The following is a 23,627-nucleotide window of genomic DNA, read 5'->3' as shown; positions in this document are numbered from 1 at the left end:
ACCTGTGTCATTTTGTTCAGGCAAAGAGGGGACTCAGTAATTATTTACAGTTTATCACAAAGTTTAAAACAAAGAACTACTGTATAATGGTGAAAATCAAAGTGTTTAAAAGTGCATAGTAAAATTAGCATGACCAAGAGGATGAGAAAAGTTGCCTTACCTTAAGACTACTGCAATTTAAGGAACTTCTCCATGCTTTTTACTACTAGGAAGTTGGAAATCCTGAGTTAAACACTACTGAATTTATTACACTAAAATGTTTGACTTTGAATTAGCAGATAATTTTATAACAGATGTAGCACTTGCTTAGAGTTTTAATCTGAGGAGCTGATAGAAATGAAAATATTGGAGCTCTGTGTTACTGATACTGATACTCTGTGATACTAAAGGCTCTGGCAAAATCTTTAAAATCCTCTATTACCTTTCTGTTCAACTTTGTGACAGCTTACTGCCAATGATCACATCTTTTTCTGTCCTAATCACATACATGCAGGAGTGTGAGCGTCGCTCCATACCATCCAACAGGGCACCTGTGTCATTTTGTTCAGGCAAAGAGGGGACTCAGTAATTATTTACTGGGAATTTACTGGAAGTTGGAAATCCTGAGTTCTGACTTAAACCCAATCACAGTTTTCTCAAGTTGAGAAAACTGTGATTATCATATGCAAAAACAGATTTACCTGTATTTCTATTTTCAAACAATGGCATATCCTCTAAACGCTCTGTGGCAAAATAGTGTTTATGTATTGTGTGTCTCTATTAGGTAGTAAGTTAAAGGGCCAAACAGTTTATTTCCCTAACAGGCAACCCTTCTCATTCCATGTAAAATTGTTGTTCTCTGTCAAACCCTTTATATTGATATCCAAATTAGGTACTAAAGGATTTTAGTTTCTTTATACTTAAATACTGTAAGTCATGATAGGTGGTTTTCACAATACATCCCACATTTCAGAAAAGCAACAATGACAACATTACTGGTGCTGAAAAATAACACCACAGATTGGATTATGTTTAGTTTAGATTATTTTGTCTTAAGAATTACCCATGTTACTTATTTATTTTATCCTAACTCATGTTGGAGTGTGGCTGTCGCTCCATGCTATCCAAGAGGGAACTCCTGTCAGTGTTTCCCAGCCAACAGGGGACCTCTGTCATTCCAAACAGTAGAAGTACCTTTTTTTTCTGTAATGTGCCTCAAAAAACATAACACATCATATTTGAACAACAATTATCTAGTTAAGATTGTAATTTTACTTATTCATTTTGCTTATTTTTTCTTGTCATCCATGCTGGAGTGTGAAGGTCGCTGCATGCTATCTAAGAGGGGACTCCTGTCAGTATTTACCAGCCAACAGGGAACTTCTGTCATCACAGTTTTAGAAGTCTAGTCAAAGTCTGATAATAAATTGTTTTTTTAGCCGTTAGTCAAAAATGAAATCATTTAAATTTTAATTTAATTTCATTCTGGTTGTTTTTCCTTCTTTCTTTCTTTCTTTCTTTCTTTCTTTCTTTCTTTCTTTCTTTCTTTCTTTCTTTCTTTTTCTTTCTTTCTTTCTTTTTAAGTACTTATTACTCCCTTGCTCCCTTGCTGGTTATTTTTGTTAGATTTTTCTCAGAGAAATGTTTAAATAATGATAACATTTAAGTTAAATCACCCATTCTTGAAAGAAACCAAGAAAGTCTTTGTGGTAAACGAGCTCTCATTAGGAGTGTGAATGGGTACAGACAGCTCCACTGCCTTATATGGAGGTCCCCTGTTAGATAGGTACGCCTCACTCAAGGATCCAGGTCCCCTCTTGGCAATTTCTTTAAAAAAAATCAAAAGTCACATTTGAAGTAACATTATGGTAAAAGACCTTAAAAGAAAATTTTCTATTCTATTTTTGTTTTATTAAAATGACCAGAAATAGAGGTCCCCTCTTGGTCAGTCTGGGCTGATAGTCCCCTGTTGGTAAGATAAACGTGTATGTGTGTGTGTGTGTGTGTGTGTGTGTGTGCGTGCGTGTGCGTGTGCGTGTGCGTGTGCGTGTGTGTGTGCGTGTGTGTGTGTGTGCGCTCCTGCGTGCCCACTAACAGCCTGCATATCTATCTATCTATCTATCTATCTATCTATCTATCTATCTATCTATCTATCTATCTATCTATCTTTCTGAGATAGATAGATAGATAGATAGATAGATAGATAGATAGATAGATACAAATGACACATTCAAAAAAGAGATGAGAAATAGTTTCCCTGTCATATTTACAAAACGAGCAGGAAGAATCAATACCCATAAATATGTAATTGGTTTGAGAGAATATTCAAGGGCTATGCCCAGAGGTTATGTCAGTGGTTTTCAAAGTGGGGTCTGGGGACCCCCAGTGTTTTTCCATGGGGTCCTCAGCAAAATAAAAAATAGTTTAATTTCACTTTAATTTAAATGTTTTAAACAGAAATCTGATCCAGCATCACTAATCTGACCTATTTTAATTATTATGAACATAGCTTTGTTGTAATTAAAACAATTGTTTGCTAATTTGCCATTTTGTTAAATGATATTTTTTTTCCATCTGTTTTGTGATGCTACAAAGAGGATGTCCTTATAATTCAAATCACACAACAGAGAGAAGATCAAGAAGAAAACTCTTTTTTATATATACTATGACAGGAGCCGAATGACAAACATATAGATGTACATAATTTAACATGACAATCATTGTCCTCACAGCCCATCATCTTATCAACATTAAGAATAAGATTCAATTCCTCACATCATTTAATGAAAGTGTTCTATTCTTGTTTGTAGGCTCAGACTCATTAAAATTAAAATTATAATTGTATTAGCATCAGAGAACTTTTGTAAGTGTAAGGACTGTATGTGTACAGTCAGGTGTGCAGCGTGAAAAAAAAAGTGGGAGTAGGACAGAGCCCTGAGGAGCGCCTAATGAATGATGGTGCTAGACTCCAGTGCCCTGCAGCCTCACCTCCTGAGCTCTAGAGGTGAGGTAACCCATGCCACAGCAGAGTAGTCAGGTTAAGATTAGGCAGTTTACAAGGCAAAATATGCCCAAAATATAAAAGTATTGAGGGATAAAAAAAAAAAAAAGATTCTGACAGATGCACCAGCTGTAGATCCTAACTGAGAGAAGAATATATTTTCAGAAGTAATAAAAGAAATGAGAAATATAAAAGTATGTACACTATAAATTTGTTTTAAAAAAGTGTGCATTATGTATAAATATGTGCATTAATCCTACTTGTGCCTTAATCCTAGTTGTAAAAATGTGTACATTAATCCTGCAAAAATATTACAACAATAAATACAGAAATAAGAAACTGAACATATTCAGATGCCAATGTTAGCATTTTTATTTATTTATTTATTTATTTATTTATTCACAACACCAGCTATGTAAAAGCCAAGCCCGTGTTGGTTGCTACTGTTTACAAATAAACCAGCCTACTCAAATTTATGAAGAGTAAAAAAGGAAAAAGAATAAAAAACCGTTGACCTTCATCCATTTTATTTATTTAATAAACATTTTATTTATTTATTAGTTTATTTGTTTATTTATTTTGGTGCCTTTTGTACATGTATTATTTTACACGATTTCTGGACGGTGCCACATTTTTAATTCGTAATTTTTAAAAGGCTCATGATTTAAACATAATAAAAGTCTCAACCACAAATGCGATATTTCCGACTCCACGTGAAGGCAGCAGGAGATGCGGCTCTTATTTGTTCTCCCCAGCAGGAGGGCGTTCCGCCACGGAAGGTAGACATCCAACATGGGGAATAATGCTGGCGTTTGTGTATATTTTGACAGAGCTTGGTTTTAGTCGGAGGGGATTGTGTTTTTTGACGCGGACTAGGCCTTCCTTTCGGTTCGCCTTCCTGATGGTATCACTGCCGGGGGAAAGGCGAAGGAGGAGGCCAGGCTGGAAGACATGGAGGCTAACCTTGCAGAGGGAGTGGACGGTAGGACGGTAGGCTCCCATTTCTCCCTGCTTAAGAAACAATGGAAAGCGGACGGGCTGCTGTCTTCGCCCGTTAAACACAGCCTGTTAACGCCGCTGTGCTCCAGCCGCTTTCCCGCAGCAGCCCGGACGCGTTTTCCTGTCCGTCGTGCTCTCAGAAGAAAAAGCAAATGTGTTTTTGTCCACGGACATTGATGGTGGGTTGCTAGTTTGAAGCCCGTGTCGCCCCAGTCCTGGAGTAGGGACTTGAGGCGAGAGGTACCCCCAGCTTTTAGAGCCCTGTTTGGCTTTTCCATGCATTAAGACAGAGAGCAGTGGCCTTCAACTCAGCATGTTAATGACACAGTCACATAGACATGCTGTCAAGCATCATGGAAATACAACACACTCTACAAGGGGGCTGTACATCACCAGAAAGCGGCTGCTGAGGCACAACTCCCTTTTGAACTGTTCTCTACAACACCAAGCTCAGATTATTCCACATAAAGTAGACCCTTAGGCTACAGAGAACCCCTTTTTAATATGGCAAAACAACTTTTTTTTCTTTTCTTCTTCTTCTTTTTTTTTTTAAGAACTTAGGTTTTCACTATATATATATATTTTTTAAATTATTTCATTCAGGTTCTATATAGACGACTTCTTTAACCAAAAAAAAAAAAAAATGAAAATCCCTCCTTTTTATGTATGTCTGTGTTATTCCTATTAGATGTCCTGCCTCTATCTGGACGCCCTGATTGTTGCATTGTTGTAACAATAATAATAATAATGATAATAATAACAATAATAATAATATCACTTTCTGGACAGAGTCACAGTGTTAAAAAAAAAATCAATGTATTTAAATCAAATCAATCATAATAATACAGTACAGCTGTAATAAAGTGCCAAAGTTGTTATTTAAAGTGCACTGACCTACAGTAGCATAAGGCTGTCAATAATATGGTCATAACAGTATACATTTGCATAAAACATAACACTCTACTGCTAATTACACTGTCGCCTAAAAGTCAGCGATGCTCGCTTAAAGACATTCAGAAATGATCTTTACTCAAAAATGAGTAAGATTTATTTACCTCAGATTTATTTACAACCAAGGTCCCAGTTGCAAATTGGTGCTGTTAGTTGAAATTCTCTTTTCTGCAATATGCAGCTCTTCAGGAAGTAAGAAAAGGCAACTTGTGTTTAGCTCGATCACCATATATGACTGCTAGGGTTTCAAAGGACTTTATGAGGGCAAGAGGTTGAAATATTTTCTCAGCCGACTGAAGAGAATGTAATCTTTCAGCCAAGGCCAAAAACAGGATGATGTCTCAAAATTTGACTTGTAACACATGGCGACAGCGAAATGTTGGATCACATTTTTGTCTTGAGCCTGGACTGTGGGATAGTCAGACAAGATATGATAAGACTTCTAAACAGAAAGATCCATAACAAGATTAGGCCAAGACATTTATCACCTTAAACAACCTAATTCAAAGGCAGTCTAAGATGGCTTGTTTGACCTGTCTTCATAGCTCTAATTCTGAACTACATGTGGGCGACAGAACAAGAATGCAAAGTTAGAACAGTAGGGGAGGATTTTTTTTGTTAAATGTTAAACAAGCGGAGTGTCTTGGTTTTAGGACACTTTAAAAACAATAGAAAAAAACGATATACTTGTTTAGACTTGTCTCAACCTAGATGAGAATGCAAAATGACTAAAGTTGCTGACCAAATAGAATCATTTGTCATTAATTTTATCCGTTTTATCTGGAGGGGCACCAAACTCAGAATTGCCAAGATTAAGAGTGTTCTCAAAAATGTAAATACACTGTGCACGTTAATCTGACCACCAGATTGTATAGACCTTGAAAGGCTGATGTAGGCTAAAGTTTACACCAAAATAAGGGACTATGTCCAGTACTAATATTGACTAATTTTGATTTTAACTTTTGATTATTACTTTCTTATGCAGTTGTAGATCGGTTGATGTGGATGTTAATCAGTTTTGAAGCCATGTAATTGATCTGAGAAATGAATTATGTGACAAAATGTTATGACGAAACATGTTGATAATGAGAGAAAACTAGATTTATTGCTCTAAAATGCATAATGCCTGAGGCTATACCTCACTACTCTGTCTGAATGAAAGTCAATGGAGGATATAAAAGGCACTCCTCCACTGACTTCTGTTGAAACAGAGTAGCCCTCAACAAACCCTGAACAAACTATATTTTTGTGGACATAGTTTATTACATGATAAAAAAAATATATGATGTAGTTTGCAACGTCAGCTCTAATCCAATCCAATCCAATCCATCCAATCCAATCCAATCCAACTGCTGTGCCATAAAGTTTCCTTTTCTGCTGCCTGTAATGCTCAGGTTTTCTTTTTGTCACAGTAGGTGTTCATTCACTTCTATGTTTGGCATTGAGCTCATAGTTAGTAGTGCTGTTGTACTGGGCTGTACTTTATTGAGAGTTGTTTCTACTATTCTGCCCCCTCATGGACATAAATAGGGAGGACAAAAAAATAGAAACACCTCTCAGTATAATGTAGTCCAGTACAAGACTAGGGATGTACGATAATATTGGCATGACATCAATATCAACCAATATTGGCTTAAGAAATGAGGAATCAGCCTGAAATGAAGATTTTTGCTGATATGATGCTGATATGTGAAATACATCTGGGTGTGGCTGTTGTCAGGATTTTCTCAGGCAGAGCATCATCCAAGCCTGTTTCAGTAGGATGAATCTTACAATTTTGTTTGAAAGAAAATGTCTTTCTAGTCCGCACCAGTCTGACCAAGACAGTGGAGTAAGGTCCAGGTATTTAACCTCTGTGGGAATGTCTACCAAAAATGCCTGTGGGTGTGTTCATGAAGGAACTGGTTTCACTTTGACCATTGTTGTGGTCTCATGTGAACGACAGTCATTAGGTGCTGGTTTCACTTGACCATTGTTGTGGTCTGGTCCCATAGAGGTTAAATACCTGGACCTTACTCCAGTGTCTTGGTCAGACTAGTGCGGACTAGAAAGACGTACCAACTGATGAAGCCCCTTGGATAAGAGGCGAAACGTCTTCCTAAGACAAATACCAAAGTCCAGTTGCCTACGATTCAATTTGCCCAAACAGCACAGTGTCAAAAAAAAAAAAAAAAAAAAAAAAAAAAAATGACAAGAACATGACCTGAAAATTGGCAAAAAAAAAAAAAATGAGGTAGGTTAAAGTATGCTGGAAAAGCTTCAACAATTTTTTGACTATTTGTGTCATTGGGTTTTGCATAGGCATCAGCTGTTTATCATCAACAAAGCAAAGGAAATACATATTATGTATGTATCTGACATATGTATATGACAAAGTAGAGGCACATGGAAAATATAGCAGGACCTAGGATAGACCCTTGAGGTACTCCACAGTTAATTTGTGCTATGCATGTTATACAAGGCAACAGCATGTATATTTAATGATATTTTCTCTTGTGTGCTTTCAGTGGTGATTTGTAAGGTGTGTTGCTACTCCTACAATGGACCACGCACACATTGGCCGGGATATGTCTCCTTTGTATGTGCCAAGGAAGAGAAAGTCTGCGCAGTCTCAACCAAAAAGTGGTGTGCCATGCCCAGGTAAAAATCTAAAGCACTCTTTATTGGGGTCACCCTGTAGCACCAGAATCAGATTAGACTTGATGAAACAGAACTGACACTGTCACAGCACATTTACTAAGGTTATTTTTCCCATGTATTGCTCAGGTTTGAGTTCAGAAGTGCTGTTGAAAAATACAATGCTTCTTAAAGTTTGATAAGTTTGGTTCACCAGTGTCTCATATTTTTCAGTTGTTGGTTCAACTCTTCAAACTCTCATTTATATGTTGTGATCATCAGGGTCTGACTCTGACCTATGTTATGTTCTGCCATATATCTATCTAGTTTCTCTCCTGTGTTACTTCTCTCCTCCATCTAAGAAATATCATAAAGTGCTGAGGGAAGCTGGATTTCTAATAACAACATCAATGACTTATCGTTGTATTGAGCAAGAAAGGTGTTGGCGCTATGTATTATTCATAAATGGCTTGCCAAGTGGGCCTTGGCAAGTGGGACCCCTGAGCGTCTGTGATGGTGTCTCAGGTGGCCCAGTGTGCCCCTAATTGTATAATTTTTTTAGATTTACCAATGAAGACAATTGTATCATTAAAAGTCAGTTTCCTTGAGCCACTGGTGATACAGTCACTAGCTTTGGCATTTTGAAGTCAAATTAAAATGTCATTTTTCAGATCATTTCAGATTGTCACTGTACACCTAAAATGAAACAAAACAATAACATTTATACTATAAGTAGACATTAGACAGTAAGGAAGTTTAAATAGTATATTGTTTTTATTGTTGATCTTGCCTTCATTCTGTTTATCACAAAACATTTTCTAAAAGAGTATTACTAAAAGAGTAGACATTCTTAATCATGGAGAATGGTTGAGAGTAGGCTGTTCAGCCAGAGTAGTAGTTGTGATTGCACCTGTCACCGTATATTTGTATTTATAGCCGCACAGTTCTGGTTTTCACGATTTTAGATTAACTTAAATTCAATCTTTCCAACAGTTGTTCAGCGAATGCCAGATAGAGCCTGTCAGTTGAGTGTGATTGGCCATTCTAAGGTGAGAATGTGTACACAATTACATACTGTCTTTTTGTAGCTTATTTCTGCTCAGGGGTTTTGTCCAGACAAATTCTAGCCGCCTATTTTACTGCTGTACATCATTTGTCAGAATATGCTGCTGCTAACGTGTGGATGTGGTTGTCCATTTCCTGATTCTAATACTGAAAATCTGTTAATTTTATGCACACCCCTGGATCTCTGCTTCACAGTTCTGTACTTGAATGTTTTAGAATGACGAGTCTCAAGCCCAAGACGCTCTAAAGATGAAAAGAACTTATGGTAGAAAAAGGTAAGGGACTCTCTTAAATCTGTCAGAGTTATATATGGCGCCACATTTTTAAGGCAATATATGGAATAATTTGCATGGGAGAATTTTCAATATTGTAATAAATATGCCCAATTATATATTGTAGCCTACATATTGTAATAAATACATTACATAGACAAAATTCTGGTGCAGAACCTCAGTTTATTTATTTATTTTTTTTTTTTTTTGAAAAAAATAGTAATTGATAAATGTGGCCCATTGGGTATGACCTACAAAACAGCATTTGGCAATGGCAGAATAGACTGGAACCACTTGTAACCAAATGAGACATCTTCAATTCTGTTGTAGCAACTTTACAGCTGTAAGATATCTGACTTTCAAAACATGGAAATGTGAGAAATGCACAAGTGAATATTAGCATAACAGAATACCACAGATGTCTCTAATGAGATGATGACAAGTGTCTCCAACATGTTTTAAATCAAAATTGAACTGATTTGTTAGAGTGTTGGGTTGTATAGTTTGTTGGGAGTCCACATGGTGGTGAAATATCCTCATTAGTTGTTCTGTACTCCCCGGGGCTGCTAATCCACAATACTGGATTTCTGTTTCTCCATTCACTTCCATGGCACAGCAGCTCCCAAAATATCTTTTGTAGTGCATAAATGAACATGAACAAAGTGGATTATGCCAGGATATATATATTTTAAAAAATGGCCAGTACCCATTTTTTTTAGGAAACGGTTCTTGTTAATTCCCATGAACTCATTTATGACCAAGGTGTTGATTTTTTTTTTTTTAATGAATGTACAATTTGTGTTTTTAATCAATCAGATACGAGGACCTCCAGAGTGTTCCCTTAGGAACAGTAGAATATCCAACCACCAGCTGTTCAGTGATGTCATCAAGTGGAATGGTTAATGGGGCTGACCCAGGGTCCTTGGCCCCGCCTACTGCAAGGCTGCCCCCGAGGCTGGTGGCAAAAGATGTCTGGCCACAAGGCCCAGAGGCCAACAGAGATCGATGCCAGCCTCAGGACCAGAGCTGGAACTCTAGCAGGGATCGAGGTCCCGAGGCCTGGACAGCAGGTAGAGACCGACCCCAGGAACAGGTGTGGAACTCAGGCAGAGACCGAGGGGGAAACTCTAGTCAGGACCAGACCTGGGCTCCAGGCAGAGACAGGGCCCATACCGGATCAGACCAGGCCTGGGCAACAGGTCGAGACCGAGGTCCTGAGCAGGCTTGGGCCACTGGTAGAGACCGAGCCCAGGATCAGGCCTGGAACCCAGGCAGGGATCCTGGAAGAGACAGGGCTTCCTCAGGGCCGGAGCAGGCATGGAGCACCAGCCGTAGCCAAGACCAGGCCTGGAGCAACAGAGACAGAGGACAGGAACACGTCTGGAGGCCTGGTATGCGTTCATATGCACTTGTTTGCCTTGTATTTAATGACAGTAATCAATATCAGCTACACTTGCTGTTTGGTGTTGTGGCTTCAATATTGGCTGTGAGTTGGCATGAACTTGTTAAAGGTCCCATATAATTAACCTTTTATCATTTATTTTTAAATTTATCATGGTGCAGTCTAAGCACTTAGGCACCGTTTGTAAAAGCTTGGAAAGTTTGTGACTGAACTGAAAGTTAACAATATCCATCTGACCTAAGAAATCATGTCAGAGAAAGAATGGGATGTACAGCTCTAATAAAGCATGTATAGATGGAGCAACAATTTGTAAACAAGCCGACTGCTAATGCAAGATGAGGAGCAACAAGAAGGCCAAGTGCAGACCTCTGCCAAGGGCACAGCTGGAAGTTATGGCCCTGCTGTGCAAAGCCGGGCCCCTTTTGGCAGTGTTTTTTCATATGGCAAACTCTTTTCTGTCACTTGTTGGGGAAAGTTGATCAGTATCTTCTTAGCTGGGTTTCGACCACAGGAACTTTTCCCCAGGTACTTGGAACCTTTCGAGGTTCCCTTTTGAGGAACACGGGGACCAAGGTCAAAATGTAGGTCCGGGGACATTTTTTACCCCAGAACAAGTCCTGACTTAGGGATAGAGACTTTTCAGTTGCCCAGGAACTTTGACTGCTTCAACCTGTGTACCACAGCATTCATAAAATAATGAAGTACTCTCGTATTGATTTAGGACCAGCGTAGGGCAAGGGGAAGACATTTCTCTTTGTTTGACAACATTAAAACTAAAGTTAGACTTTACTGTTGGCTTCCTGACTCATTCCTGAATCATTTAAAAAAAAAAAAAAAAAAAAAAAAAAAAAACTAGAGAAAAAGAGAGTGATAGCATGACACAGCTGGGAGCATGGGCAAGTGGTGCAGTGGTGCTGTGCATGAGAAAGCCTGTGAATGAGTGAAATAAACATTTTCTAATTGGTTCAAGATGGTTACATTATAAAGCACAAACAAATAACCATCAAACACTCAACAGATGATTTACTGCGGAGACAGACTTTTACTCCTCTGAGTTTTGTGATCTGTTGCACCCCTCCCCACAATGATTATCTGCTGCTGCTCACTTCAGCATTATAAAGATGACAATCACCAGATACAGACTATTTTGTCTCAGCAGTATTTTTGTTGAAATAATTTCTGCCTATAGATCCAACTTGGAACACCAGCAGGTCAAGTTGTGCCAAGTTGTACTCATGAGGATGTCAGTGGAATTTCAAAGACGTTTTAAGAATAGAAACAGTAGAAAGGTCCAATATGTAGGACTTCCAGTTTGGCTGCTAAATAGCTAGTTCATAGGAAATCTCACTTGAAAATCGTAAAATACACAAATGTGAACATCCAATTTGACAGTTTTTATGTAGATGAGATAATTGAGTTTTTTAAAATTTTAATAACTTTGAAAATATGTCTAATTACATGAGGTATTGTGTGTAGATTGTTGGCAAAAAAAAAAAATTAACTTACAGTATCTTAGTACAGCAGTTTGGGAGGGTGGGAAATAGAAGGAAATATGTATTTGGAATATGGGATTTTTTGTATGTCGGGTTATGTTTATACCTTTATTCTTGCATGGGTGTGTGTGTGGGAGAAGAAACTGTGCATGTGTGCAAAATGTCGGTGTAGAGGGAGATAGAGATAGACAATGTTTGATATTTGTTGGTTTGAAGTTGTAAAAGGTGACTCTGTCATGTGTGTTTGTGCTATTTTAAAGACTTGAACATGAAGAAAGTCCAGAGAGTGGAAATGGAGCGAAGTCCGTCTGTTAGCTTCCCACAGCCACCAGATGGCAGAGACTCTGGTAAGTTGCCCTATAGTCTGATATGTAGAGGGATGCACAGATGACATACCTGCAATATTAAAATAGTTTAGAGCAGGTTTTACCAAACTGGATTAAACAGAAACACTCTGTCATAACCACACATAGTTCAACAGACCCTTAGAACAGTTCAGAGACACAACTTGGTTTACTCTTAACAGTTCTTGCAATTTTTTCCATCTTCCTGGGTCAAAGAAACTAAAATCTAACATTAAGGTCAGTATTTACCCTTGGGGTCTCAAGAGTAATAATGTCTGGAGAACCTGCTCTGTGACATACAGATTTGTGCTTTAAAAGAGATACAGTATGTAAGGGTAATTTGCCTGTGAGTGTGCTTTAAATAAAAAAGATGTTAGTGTTTTTGCCTTGAAGTGTTTTCCCCAAATTATTTAAAGCACAAAATTATTTTATGGTATTCTATTAATAGATAATAGATAACTAATAACTCATTGGTTGTGAATGTGTGTGTGAGTGGATGAATATGAAACAAATACTGTAAAGCGCTTTGAGTGGTCGGTACACTAGAAGAGTGCTATAGAAATGCAGTCCATTTATCATGTTACGGTATTAAGAAAGATTTTACAATTTAAAACAGACATCCAAACACTGTGTACACACACTCACATATACGTGCGTACACACACACATATACATGTGCACATGCACATACACACAGTGATAAAGAAAAAACAAACCATCTTATATAAATGTTACAGGTTCAGATGTAGTCAGTGCTGGTGGTCTCCAAAGCAGCCCAGAGGCTTCCACAGCCCAGCCCAGTGAGGTACTGAAAACCCCGGTCGTCTCAGCCAAGAAGGAGCCTCCGACCTACCCTGCAGGTGAGAGACAGCTGTCAGAGGAGCAGCCATCAACCTGTGGAACTCAAGTTTTAGTGCAAAGACTTGTCAAAGCTCCACTGTTCTATCTTTCTACCTCTCTTATTTTATCCAGATTAGAGGTTGATTAGAGGAAGATAGTTAAAATTGACAAATTTAAGGAAAATTCTCAGTTTGTAGTAAGATCAGACAAAACTTTAGTGATCTCCATGATAAGCTGAGCTATACAGTGGTATAATTCAATTCCAGGTGGCATTAATAATGTTTTTTAAAAGTCTAAAATTTGACTTTTTGAAACCTACAGATAAGTGGTGTTGGTAATGAATGCTCATAGGTGTTCTTAGCCTTACTAACCACAGTTTCCTATACATTTCTATAACAACATGTTAGTGGCATAAGCCTATATATATTTACATTTTAAATTGGCTGAATTGTAAGTGAATTTACTTTTAAACCTGACTAAATGAAGACAAAGTACACAAAGAGTTCAGACTGGCTGCTTTTTATGTGTTGATACCCACCAGGCAGTCAAGAGGAACGTTGGCAGCTCCAGATCGTGGCCAAAGGCAGAGTCACCTGCCCGAAATGTAAAAGTGTCAGCAGGAAGACTGTGGAGGGCCTGAAGAAACACATGGAGAACTGCCGACTGGTGAGAAGGACTGGGGTTAGACCTGCCTATAAGTTTACTGATATACCTGGCTGATACTGGTGTTTTAATACAAAAAATAAGGACATGCAGTGTCAGTAATGCGAAGCACTGCTTTTTATTTATGCACCCATGCAACTAGTGATGCAATGGCAGACTGACAGGAACGAAGCTCTGCTGGAATTTCCAGTACAATACAATTTACAATTAAAGTCAACCAAATGAACAGAGGCATAGTAACTAAACAGAACAGTTTGCTGATAGGAGAACTGGACACTTGTGCGTGGTTCAACTTAGTGTCACAATTTTAGCTGTATATTAGATGCATGTTGGATTAAGCTTGCTTCCCAAATGATTGGGTGCATGCCAAAATCTGACCCGCTTATGCTGCTTTTGCTGACTTGCTCCAGTGGCACATATTCTAGCTAAGTCATGGTGAAAACGTCACCATCACAGTGCCACGCAGCCGCAAGGTTTTGAGTTGCAGACAGCACAACAGCTATAAAGCTAGCTAACCTCACTTTCAAAGTGGATGTTTTGTTTGAAAAAATGTTTCTGTTTGAATTACTGTGCATATTTGGAACATCAGATTCCTCCCACTGATGGTTAAAAGGTTAGCTCCTACTTTTTGAAGTGGGGCTGTATGAAGTACTTATCCATGGTCAGTTTTACCTTCAGTAAATTGTGTCGATTGTTGGTCCCCCACTTTGGAGAAGCTGGCAGGAGTATAGGTACAGAGGCCAAACAATGTACTGCTGTGGAAGGGGGCTGATGTATTTTAGCCTCCTAAAAAAAGGCCCATGTAAAAAAAATCTGTTACAGTTGAAGTGTACACTATGTTTAAATTATTTTCACAGTTTTACCTTGCCATTAGACAGCCCTTTCCTTTGGCACTGTGTTTTCTCAACTGTAGAACCTTTTTATTCCAACATGTAAGTGCTATTGTGCCTCACAGTATATTACACTGCTGTCATAATGTGCTTATGTAGCCCTAGAATGCAGGTATTATATTAACAACAAGAAACCCATCAGAGTCAGCGAATGTAGAGCCCACAGCTGTGATAACGGTACAGACCAGGTGTGATTTAGGTGTATGCACTAGCATGTTACGCACTATCCCCATCACATACACACCACAAAGGTTAGGGGTTCGATTACCATTACAGGCAAAACACTCTCCACTGCGGGTTGTGTAATGTGCTCTGATTTAAGGCCTCCACCAAATGACAGCATGTAACTTGAATCTGTTTTATGCAGCAACCCTTTACCTGTCAACACTGTGGGAAACAGCTGAAGTCTTCAACAGGAATGAAGTACCACATCATGGCTGACCACAGCCACTTGGTAAGACCATTCACACTTCACTAGCCGCTGTTATACTTATCTTTGTCCTCTCCATGTTGCCTGTTGTAATTCATTGTGGTAGTTCACACTCAGCCATGGAGAGATGTGGGATTGCTTACATGTCATCCCGGCAACTCAAAGCCATATATTTAGTTGAGTTTGAGGCTTAGTTTTTGATGTTTGTTTTAGCTGCCTATTATTTATCCTGCTAGCCCTCACCGGACGAAGCCAATGACCTGGATGATCGTGCAGTCAAAGACAAACTGCGCAAAATTCTGAAGAGACTGGGCAAATTAAAATGTTCCAAAGAGGTGAGCTTTTCTCATTTGTAACAATTAGACTTGTATTGGTTTGCTGATTCATTTGGGCCAATGTGACTGATCGTGATACAGTTTGACCTGTTATGTATTTATTGTAAAATTGACCAGCACTACCCTCATTTTTAGCTTCATTAATTCTCATGAGACATGTTCCACACAAGTATGCATGAATATTGTCTTTGATCCTCCTTTTCAGTGCAACCCTGTGGTATGGACATCCGGAAACATGTGTGCTTCCATTCCAGCCAAACCCCAGGGTCTCATAAAAAACTTTGCATCGATTTCACACTAAAAATTGCTGTACTCATACACCTTAACCTTCCTGTTGCCTTCAAATTTACCAACATTTTTTATCAGTTGGGATTAATTTAAACCTACAAAAAATGATTATACTAAAAATAGTTCCTCACTGGCATCCAAACCAACTAAAACAAATGTGTGTAAATTGTTTATATACAGTCTGTCCATAAAGTCTCTTTACAATTTAACAAATTTATTTCAAAAGCAAATGAATAGACAAATCTGTGGAAATTTTTAGATATTGAATTTTTTTTTTGCCTCATTTATTACACCTCTATATGGGCACCATTAGTTGCACGAAGCACATCAAGACGGTACTGGATTTCTTGCCATGTTCGCTGTAGCATAGCCTCATCAATGGTGGCAGTGGCATCAGTGATCTTTTGCTGAAATACACAAATGCAATGTGATTAAAAACTTTGATAACCACTGAGTACATAGAAGAAATCTGATTAACATATCTCATCAATTGCTTTTATAATAGATTTTTTAAATTGTAAAGAGTCTTTGTGGACACCCTGTACATATGTTTTATACAGCTATAACAGCCTATCAACTGTATTTATCTGTTGTTGCATTATTAAAAAACAAGAATGACAACAAGACTGCTGCAGTCTGGGCAGATGTTGCCCCTCTCTTCCCTATGATATTTCCTTTTGAGTGGACAAGTTTTGTGGCAAATATCCTTGTCCTGAAATAAAGCGACAGGAGCCCATTCACACCCTAAAGTTACTGTGCATGCTCCTTTCCGTTGCTGTCCGATAAGAGGAGTTAAAACTGAAATTATTCCCATGTGATCACTGGGTAAAATGTGCTTGCTTTCCACTTCAGGGCTGCAACGCTGGCTTTACCAGCATCATGGGCTACCTGTACCACATGAAGAAGTGTGGGAAGGAAGAATCAGAGCTGGAGAAGTTGATGCTAAATTGCTCTCACTGCGGAAAAGCCTACAAGTCCAAGGCTGGTCTAGAGTACCACCTCAAATCCGAGCACGCTCCTGTGAGTGATGTGTTTCATTGTATATCAACTGCATGTTTACGTTGGAGATGGTCATGGTTACATACTGTATGACCAGTAAACTAGCCAGTTTTAGCTGTCACCAACTAAAATGTACCTCTGGTAGATTAGTATCCCTAATGCAAATAATGAGCAATACTATATGAATTCTACAAGCCATTTGTTAAGTATTGCATTTGGAATTGGATTGATGATGAATTGTATCCTCACCATCTATACAGACTTTGTAGTTACAGTTTCATTTTATCATCTTTTTCCTTCCATTATGTAGACACCCCAACAAAGTGAGGAAGACGAAGCACTGAAAGCCCAGAGGGAGGCCAACCCAGAGAGGACGGCTAGCGGAAGGGTGCAGCGAGCCTCGGCCCAGGTAGCCAACTTTCACCTAGCTGAGATTGCCAACAATGAGTTGCCCAAGGACTGGCCCAAGAGAAAGTTCCAGTCTGACCTGGTGCCTGATGACAAAAAAGTAAGAGGAGATTCTGTTTACATGAAGTTTTAAAGTGGTGATATTAATTTGTTGACTACAGCTGCAGATTTGATGGGTTTGAGAAACAAAAAATGTTTTAACCCCCTTAAAGCTTCAGTAATAAAAGGATAAATAAGACCCAGGCATATATAAATGAGTGAAAACATTGTTAATGTAAGTATGCATAAATAGACATTTAGATTTGTATTGAGCTTTTTGTCCATACTGCCCTTCCTAGCTGAAATATGCCCGACCAGGCCTGCCTGCCTTCAGCCAAGAGGTGCTGAGGAAGTGGAAGAATGAGGTAAAACTACAGAGGAAAGTCCAGTGTCCCAACCAGGTAGGAAACAAAACCACTGTTGTGTGATTCATATGGTGGTTAAATTTTGTTGAAATACATAATAATCAATACCATTTTCATATAAACAAATGTTTATTTTCATTTCTCTGTCAGAATGATACACACAGTAGTGAGTCAATCAGTAGCTAAGCTTTTACATTTGCTCATCTGAACACTGTCTGTGTAGACCAGGGGTCGGGAACCTTTTTGACTCAGAGAGCCATAAAAGCACAATTTTTGGAAATTTGTTTCAGTGAGAGCCATATAATATATTTTAAGACTGAATTCAATTAAATGTGAGCATAACAAGCGTCTTAATTTATTCTTTTAAATAATGTTGTTATAATACTCACCGATACTCGTCATCTTTTTTTCTTTTCGCCATCTTCTCCGTCGAAGGGTTAGCTTTGAGCTAATGACCGAGCCAACTGATGCAAAAGGGGGCGTGTACCTGTGCACCCAGCAACGGCCCAGTAACGGCCAACGTAGGCTATTATCATCCAATTAAAATAATAGACAATCGCTCATGCAACTGCAACTCTGAACAAGACATGAGCAGTAGAAAATCGATGGATGGATTTAAACAAACGATAATATTTTAAAACCCGAAATCTGCGAGCCAGATGTTATCATCAAAAGAGCCACATCTGGCTCGCGAGCCATAGGTTCCCGACCCCTGGTGTAGACCCTTCCTATGACAAATCTTATGATGTGCAGGGAGTGATGTTTTACATGTCTCATTTGTTTGGACGGAATAGAAGAATAATTTAGCATGAACCGTGATGCTCATTATGGCTGAATATACAAAGAAAGAGTTTGTGTCAGAGTTGTATGAAATGTGCCATACAAACAGTGTGTAACTAGAAAGATGGCACTCAGTTCTAAATAACTGCTGTCTCCTCGTCACATGGATGATGAAATTAAACTTCTGTCAATTCTTACTTCTCATGCTTTTAATTGAAGGTAATTGTAGTCTAATGAATCAAACATTAAACAAACAGTTTTTCTGTGTTTCTGTTACTGGAGTTGTGCACTTTTTGTGATAGGCCACGCCCCCCACCACACTCCCTTTTGGCCAATTGTCTCTAAAGGGTTAATCAGCTGTTCTTGGCCCATGACCAAGCTCTCCAAAAGTGTTGTCATGTTACATGAATCTGTTCAGATGTTATGTGCCTTTTTGTGATTGGCGGCGCCCACTGCCACACCCCTTTTGGCCAGTCAGCACGGAAAGTTAATCAGCTCTTTCTTGGCCCATGACCTTTCCAAAAGGTTTTGTGTAAATCCACTCATATTATCCTGCTAACAAACAAACTGATGGAATGGTGTGAAAACATAATCCCCATCTAACTTCATTGGAGTTAATTAGATTACTTTTTCCGGTAACACAGTAACGCACAGGATTACATTTTAATTTTCCGTAATCATATTACACACTGACACATGCTCCTAGTGTTGCAATGAATTGCTGTATAACAGAATTATCCTGTCATTTTTGGATTAGTGATAGTTGGGGAGTTGGGAATCTTTCTAGTTACTCTATGAAGTGCAGCACTCATGCTGTCGTTGATGTAACTTGTGTTGTCTGTCTGTCTGTCTTCTGCAGGGTTGTGGCTGCACCTACACCAGTGTGTCTGGACTTAAGGCTCATCTGGGACTCTGCACAAGGGTAGGGCATTTTTTTGGGCAGCTTGTGATGCAAGTATCACATTGGAGAATTCCCTCAGGAGGTGTTAGTGGAGAAAATGGATTGTTAGACCAGGATTTGTTGTGAGACTCTGACTGTGGCCCTGTCTGAATTAAGCTGGGTAAATTTGAAAACGCAAAGCTTGCATTATCCACCCATGAAAATGTGTGTGTGAATGGGCGAAACCAGAGCCCTCTGAAAACAGTGACATTAAATAATCATGTGATCCAGTATTTTACATTGTAGGATGGAAGATGCATAGGCGCACATGTGTACTAGGGTACTTTATGCATTTCAGTGTAGATAGTGGGCTTTTTGTAAACGTTCTGAAACGCTGTGAAAAGACTGGTGTGATGCACATGGAAGGACAAAACAGCGTTTTCAGATTCGTCCAGCTTGGTATGGCCTTTGTTTACCTGCACTCAAGAAGGCAGATTACTGTGAGCAGCCACGTTAAAGCAGGGAATGAGTGAGTTGCACGACATAAACTGCATTACTTGAATTACTCAGAAACCCCAGGCAAGAGACAGCCCTTTTATCATTCATGTGGGCCTTCATGTGTTGTCTACTACCTGAATTCCTTAGTAAACAATGGTGCAGCATTTTAGGTCTAAGGGATGGTTTCCTTGAATACGCAAACTTACACACAGACATTGGCACAGAAGGTTGTTGTGAAAATTATGACTGGTCCTTCTGTCTAGTCCAACTATTACAAAACTAAAGAAATAAATAACCATGGAGAATTCAGAATTTTTCAGTAAAACAATCTCATTCTACATCCATTATTTTATGAACCCAGTGCAGAATCACAGGAAGGTTTGTAAATATGTTCTGGCTTGATAATCAATTCACGACCCTTTTATTCTCTCTGCTCCCACTGTAGGGTGACTTTGAGGCTGGAAAATACAGATGTCTGATCTGCAACAAGGAGTTCAACTCAGAGAGTGGTGTGAAATACCACATCAATTCTGTCCATTCACAGGTAATGATCTGTTTTATTATAAAAATCATATTATGATGATTATGATGATTATTTTGCGTGTGAGAGCAAGATGAATTAAAGCAACAGCTTATCTGTCATTTATTTGCTACAGCCCGCTAATTAAACTATGGTTACATACACAGGAGGAAACAGATTCTTATTGAGCAACCAGGTTATGGCAGGAAATCAGGGAACACACTTACATATCTTACTCTGATTACCCAAAATCCCCAATAATTGTAATTATGATTAAAAACTAAAGTGCATGTAATCACAGTGAGAGATTCTCTTCAGAAGGCTTGTCTTGTATCTGTCTTGTATTTTCTGCCCTTGCTGTCCTCATCCCATGTGTTTCAACAGGACTGGTTTGTGACAAACAAAAAGGCCTCCAAGAAGTTTGAGAAATTTCTCAAAAACCAGCCCAAGGAGCTCGTCCACAGTGTGGACAAACAGATCATAGATCAGTACCACCAACACCACGTCCAGCATCTCCAGCATCATCAGCAGCATCATCCTCATCATCATCCTCATCAGCAGCATCCGCTCCAGCACCAACCCCTACAGCAACCACTCCAGCCTTTGCATCACCTCCAGCAGCAAACCCAGCTCCTCCACCCTGAACACCAGCACATCCCTCCACAGATAGATCCTCAGCTCCAGCAGCCACTGCTCCATTATACCCCTCTAGAGCCACCTGTGGGACCCATGTGGGTGGATATGGACCGGAGAGCAACTGTGATCGGGACAGAACAGGCACCGCCTGACATGGGAACAGCTTCTATGAACAAACCTGGAGGGGAGAGCAGTGGATCTACAGAGGGGAAGAGGAGGGAGAAGGCCTCAAGAGGAGCAGAGAAAGGGAAGGCAGATGGGAAGAGGAAGGATTGCTTTGCTTTCACCAGCGGTGGTGCCGGTGTTGGCGGTGGTAGCAGCAGCAGCAGCAGTAGCAGCAGCAGCAGTAACACCGGCAGCTCGTCTAGTGAATCAGAGGTGGAGCAGCAAGACAGACAGAGACAGATCGACCAGTGGAATCTGAAAAGGCCTGGCATCATGGACGCAAACCCTGAGGTTGCTAAGCGACAGAGAAACAACTCCTAAAAGCCCCCTTCGGTTGCTAAGCAGCCAAAAAGTGTCACCTTAAAGTGACGCTTATTAAATTTACTTTCTTTATCACTTCTCCCCAACCCTTCTTCTTCACCAGAGCTGATTTTAACATCCTGGTGGAAAAAGAAACTGCCAGGTGTGTGGCCACCCCATCCACACCTGATAAGTGTATCACAGAGAGGAAAACAAACTTCTTCATTTTAAACAGGACCTGAGAAAAACAGACGAGGAGGCAGCTTTATGACAGAGCTAGAGTTTGTAACTTCTAAAGTTTTTGATGTTCAGAAAGCATTTTGATGGATACCGTCAAGATACTCAAGGTTACAATGTGGATACGAGACTCTGTACAGTTCAGATTTAGAGTACCAGGCTCTCTCTCTGTCCTAAAGTGATTGTCAGTGTATAGCCCTGAGAAATGTGGTATACTGTTTGTGTATGTATCTGTAACACAGAGATTTTTTTCACCAATGTTAAATGTGTCTTATTCTTTTAAGATATTTGATAAAGCCTTTTTTGTCTGACAAATTTTACTTTGAGGGATAAAGTGTTACTTTAACCGTGAGACAGGATGGTATAGTATTTTGGAGTGTTAGACTTGTCTAGTTTCTCTCTTTGAAAAGATTGTGTGCCTCTTAAGTATGATCTATATAACCTCATACTGCTCATCATCGGCCCGCTTCCATATTCACTCACAACAGCTTGCCCTTTCCAGGGGTTGACTAGACCTTTTTCACAGCAGCCAATTTCACATGAAATAGCAGGTTAAAAACAGATGGCACTAATAACATTAAGGTTGGGTTCATCTAAGTGTGGCAGAGCCTTTCCAGTGAACGAGAATGCACAATTCTAAGACTCTCTGCTCTCTGTTCGACCTTAATGTAACAGAACCTTAATTAAGGTCATTAGCAGCAACTGTGTTAAGCTGCTGTTTCATGTCAAAATGGCTACTGTGAAACGAGTCTATAGGAATGTTGTAAGTGTCAAGTTTCCATTTGGAGTTAATGGGAATGATCAGTTCTCCCTGGCTTGGATTCCTTTCACCCTTTCTTTCATTTTTCCTTATTGCCACTCATGGGTTTTGATGCAATTTGATTTTTTGAGTTTATTCACTTGCATTGCATTCACATGGCAAGCAACGTGGTTGATCAGTCGCTTTATTCTGACCAATTATTATCAGTGCGAGATTCTGATTCCGTCCATGTAAAGGCTTGATGCAGTTACTACGTTTTAGGCAAATCATCAATGAAGAGTATTAAAGAAAAGTAACTCCACAGCACTCCTAGGAAAAAGTTAAACCCTTTATTATTAAAGTAACAGTGATGCCCTGGAGCAGAAGCTGGCACTCCTCAGGGTGCTTGCTTGGATTTGTTTTTTTTCCCATCACTCTTCATAGTCTGAACACTTCAATTTTCAATGAGCACCTCTCTATGAATCATTGAAGCAAAAGGAAAGTTGTTTCCTTTGGATCAATCAAGCAAATCACTTCCTTACTGTCCATACATGGTGAGTTTCCCCAGTCACTGTATAGGAAGTGAACAGAGCTCTAGTAGTGACATGTTGATCATGTTGCTTGCAGTTTGGATGCACCGTCAGAGTGGATGTTTTGTGGCGGTCCAGGGCAGCATGCATCCCTTTCACCTTGCCGACAGAGTCTTGAGTCACCAGTAGTGGTGATGCTGCACTCTGATGAAGTAAAGCTAATATACCAAGCATTTCAAATCAAGGGTGGGGATTTCTTTTTCTTTCCTTTCTGTACGTTCACAGTCTGCCAGACAGACCTCTTAATTGTCTGTCTCACAGCATATTTAACCAATAGCATGTAACTTTATGTATTCTGCATTTTGTATCTTTGATATAGTGGTGTATGGTCATGGATGGTCGTCAGTACTGTTTGTGATGTTTTAACACTAGTTTAGTTTGTTTTTGTGCACTTGGGAGATGGATATCAGAGCAGTTGACACATTTTTTACTCTTGTTTGGCAAGCTTCTCCACATTTATGAATGTATTTTGTTTATTCTCATTGGTTTTTTTGTATGTGTATACCTCCTTTAAGACAGTTTAGTGTCGAAGACATACATGAGCATATCATATGATTTGTTTTGATTTGAAACAGATTCAGTGAGGATTAATTCTCAACTCTGCAAGACTGTCCATAACAGAATATGTTAAGGTGTTAAAAAATGTTTATCTGGTTTTACTCAAAGTGCATTACCCTTTGTTATGCTCCATCAGATGCCTTTTGAAGAACAGCCTGTGTCATACAAGTTTAGAATAGTAACACTAGTTCATAGGAAGCATTAAAAAAATAAGGATTAAACCCTAAGCCAGGCATTTTTAAAGGAATAGTTCACCTGTTTTAAAACTTTTGAGATTATTTCACTCCCCCTCAGCTGTTCTGTAGGACAGTAGTGGTGCTATCTTCCTCTCATTGTTACTGAGTG

The 23,627-nt window shown here is 39.2% G+C and overlaps 1 protein-coding gene across 2 annotated transcripts; it reads left to right on the top strand.

Moving 5' to 3' along the window:
- Window positions 1-3,769: 3,769 nt before the first annotated feature.
- znf512 (zinc finger protein 512) lies at window positions 3,770-23,627 on the top strand. 2 transcript variants are annotated; one of them, XM_030046959.1, is made up of 16 exons: window positions 3,770-3,970; window positions 7,438-7,570; window positions 8,540-8,595; window positions 8,828-8,886; window positions 9,700-10,274; window positions 12,039-12,125; window positions 12,860-12,982; window positions 13,504-13,628; window positions 14,883-14,969; window positions 15,182-15,280; window positions 16,421-16,588; window positions 16,878-17,075; window positions 17,314-17,415; window positions 19,019-19,081; window positions 19,983-20,081; window positions 20,442-23,627. In XM_030046959.1, the coding sequence occupies exons 2-16, from the start codon at window positions 7,471-7,473 to the stop codon at window positions 21,177-21,179; spliced, it is 2,679 nt and encodes an 892-aa protein (XP_029902819.1). In that variant the 5' UTR covers window positions 3,770-3,970; window positions 7,438-7,470; the 3' UTR covers window positions 21,180-23,627. The 2 variants fall into 2 exon arrangements, with proteins under 2 accessions (XP_029902819.1, XP_029902820.1); XM_030046960.1 differs by lacking the exon at window positions 3,770-3,970 and having other exon boundaries at window positions 7,547-7,570; window positions 8,807-8,886.

This window comes from Myripristis murdjan, chromosome 24, assembly GCF_902150065.1.
Source record: "Myripristis murdjan chromosome 24, fMyrMur1.1, whole genome shotgun sequence".
Lineage (NCBI taxonomy): Eukaryota > Metazoa > Chordata > Actinopteri > Holocentriformes > Holocentridae > Myripristis > Myripristis murdjan.
The sequence above is the reverse complement of the archived record's forward strand: the minus strand, read 5'-3'. Positions and strand labels throughout refer to the sequence as shown.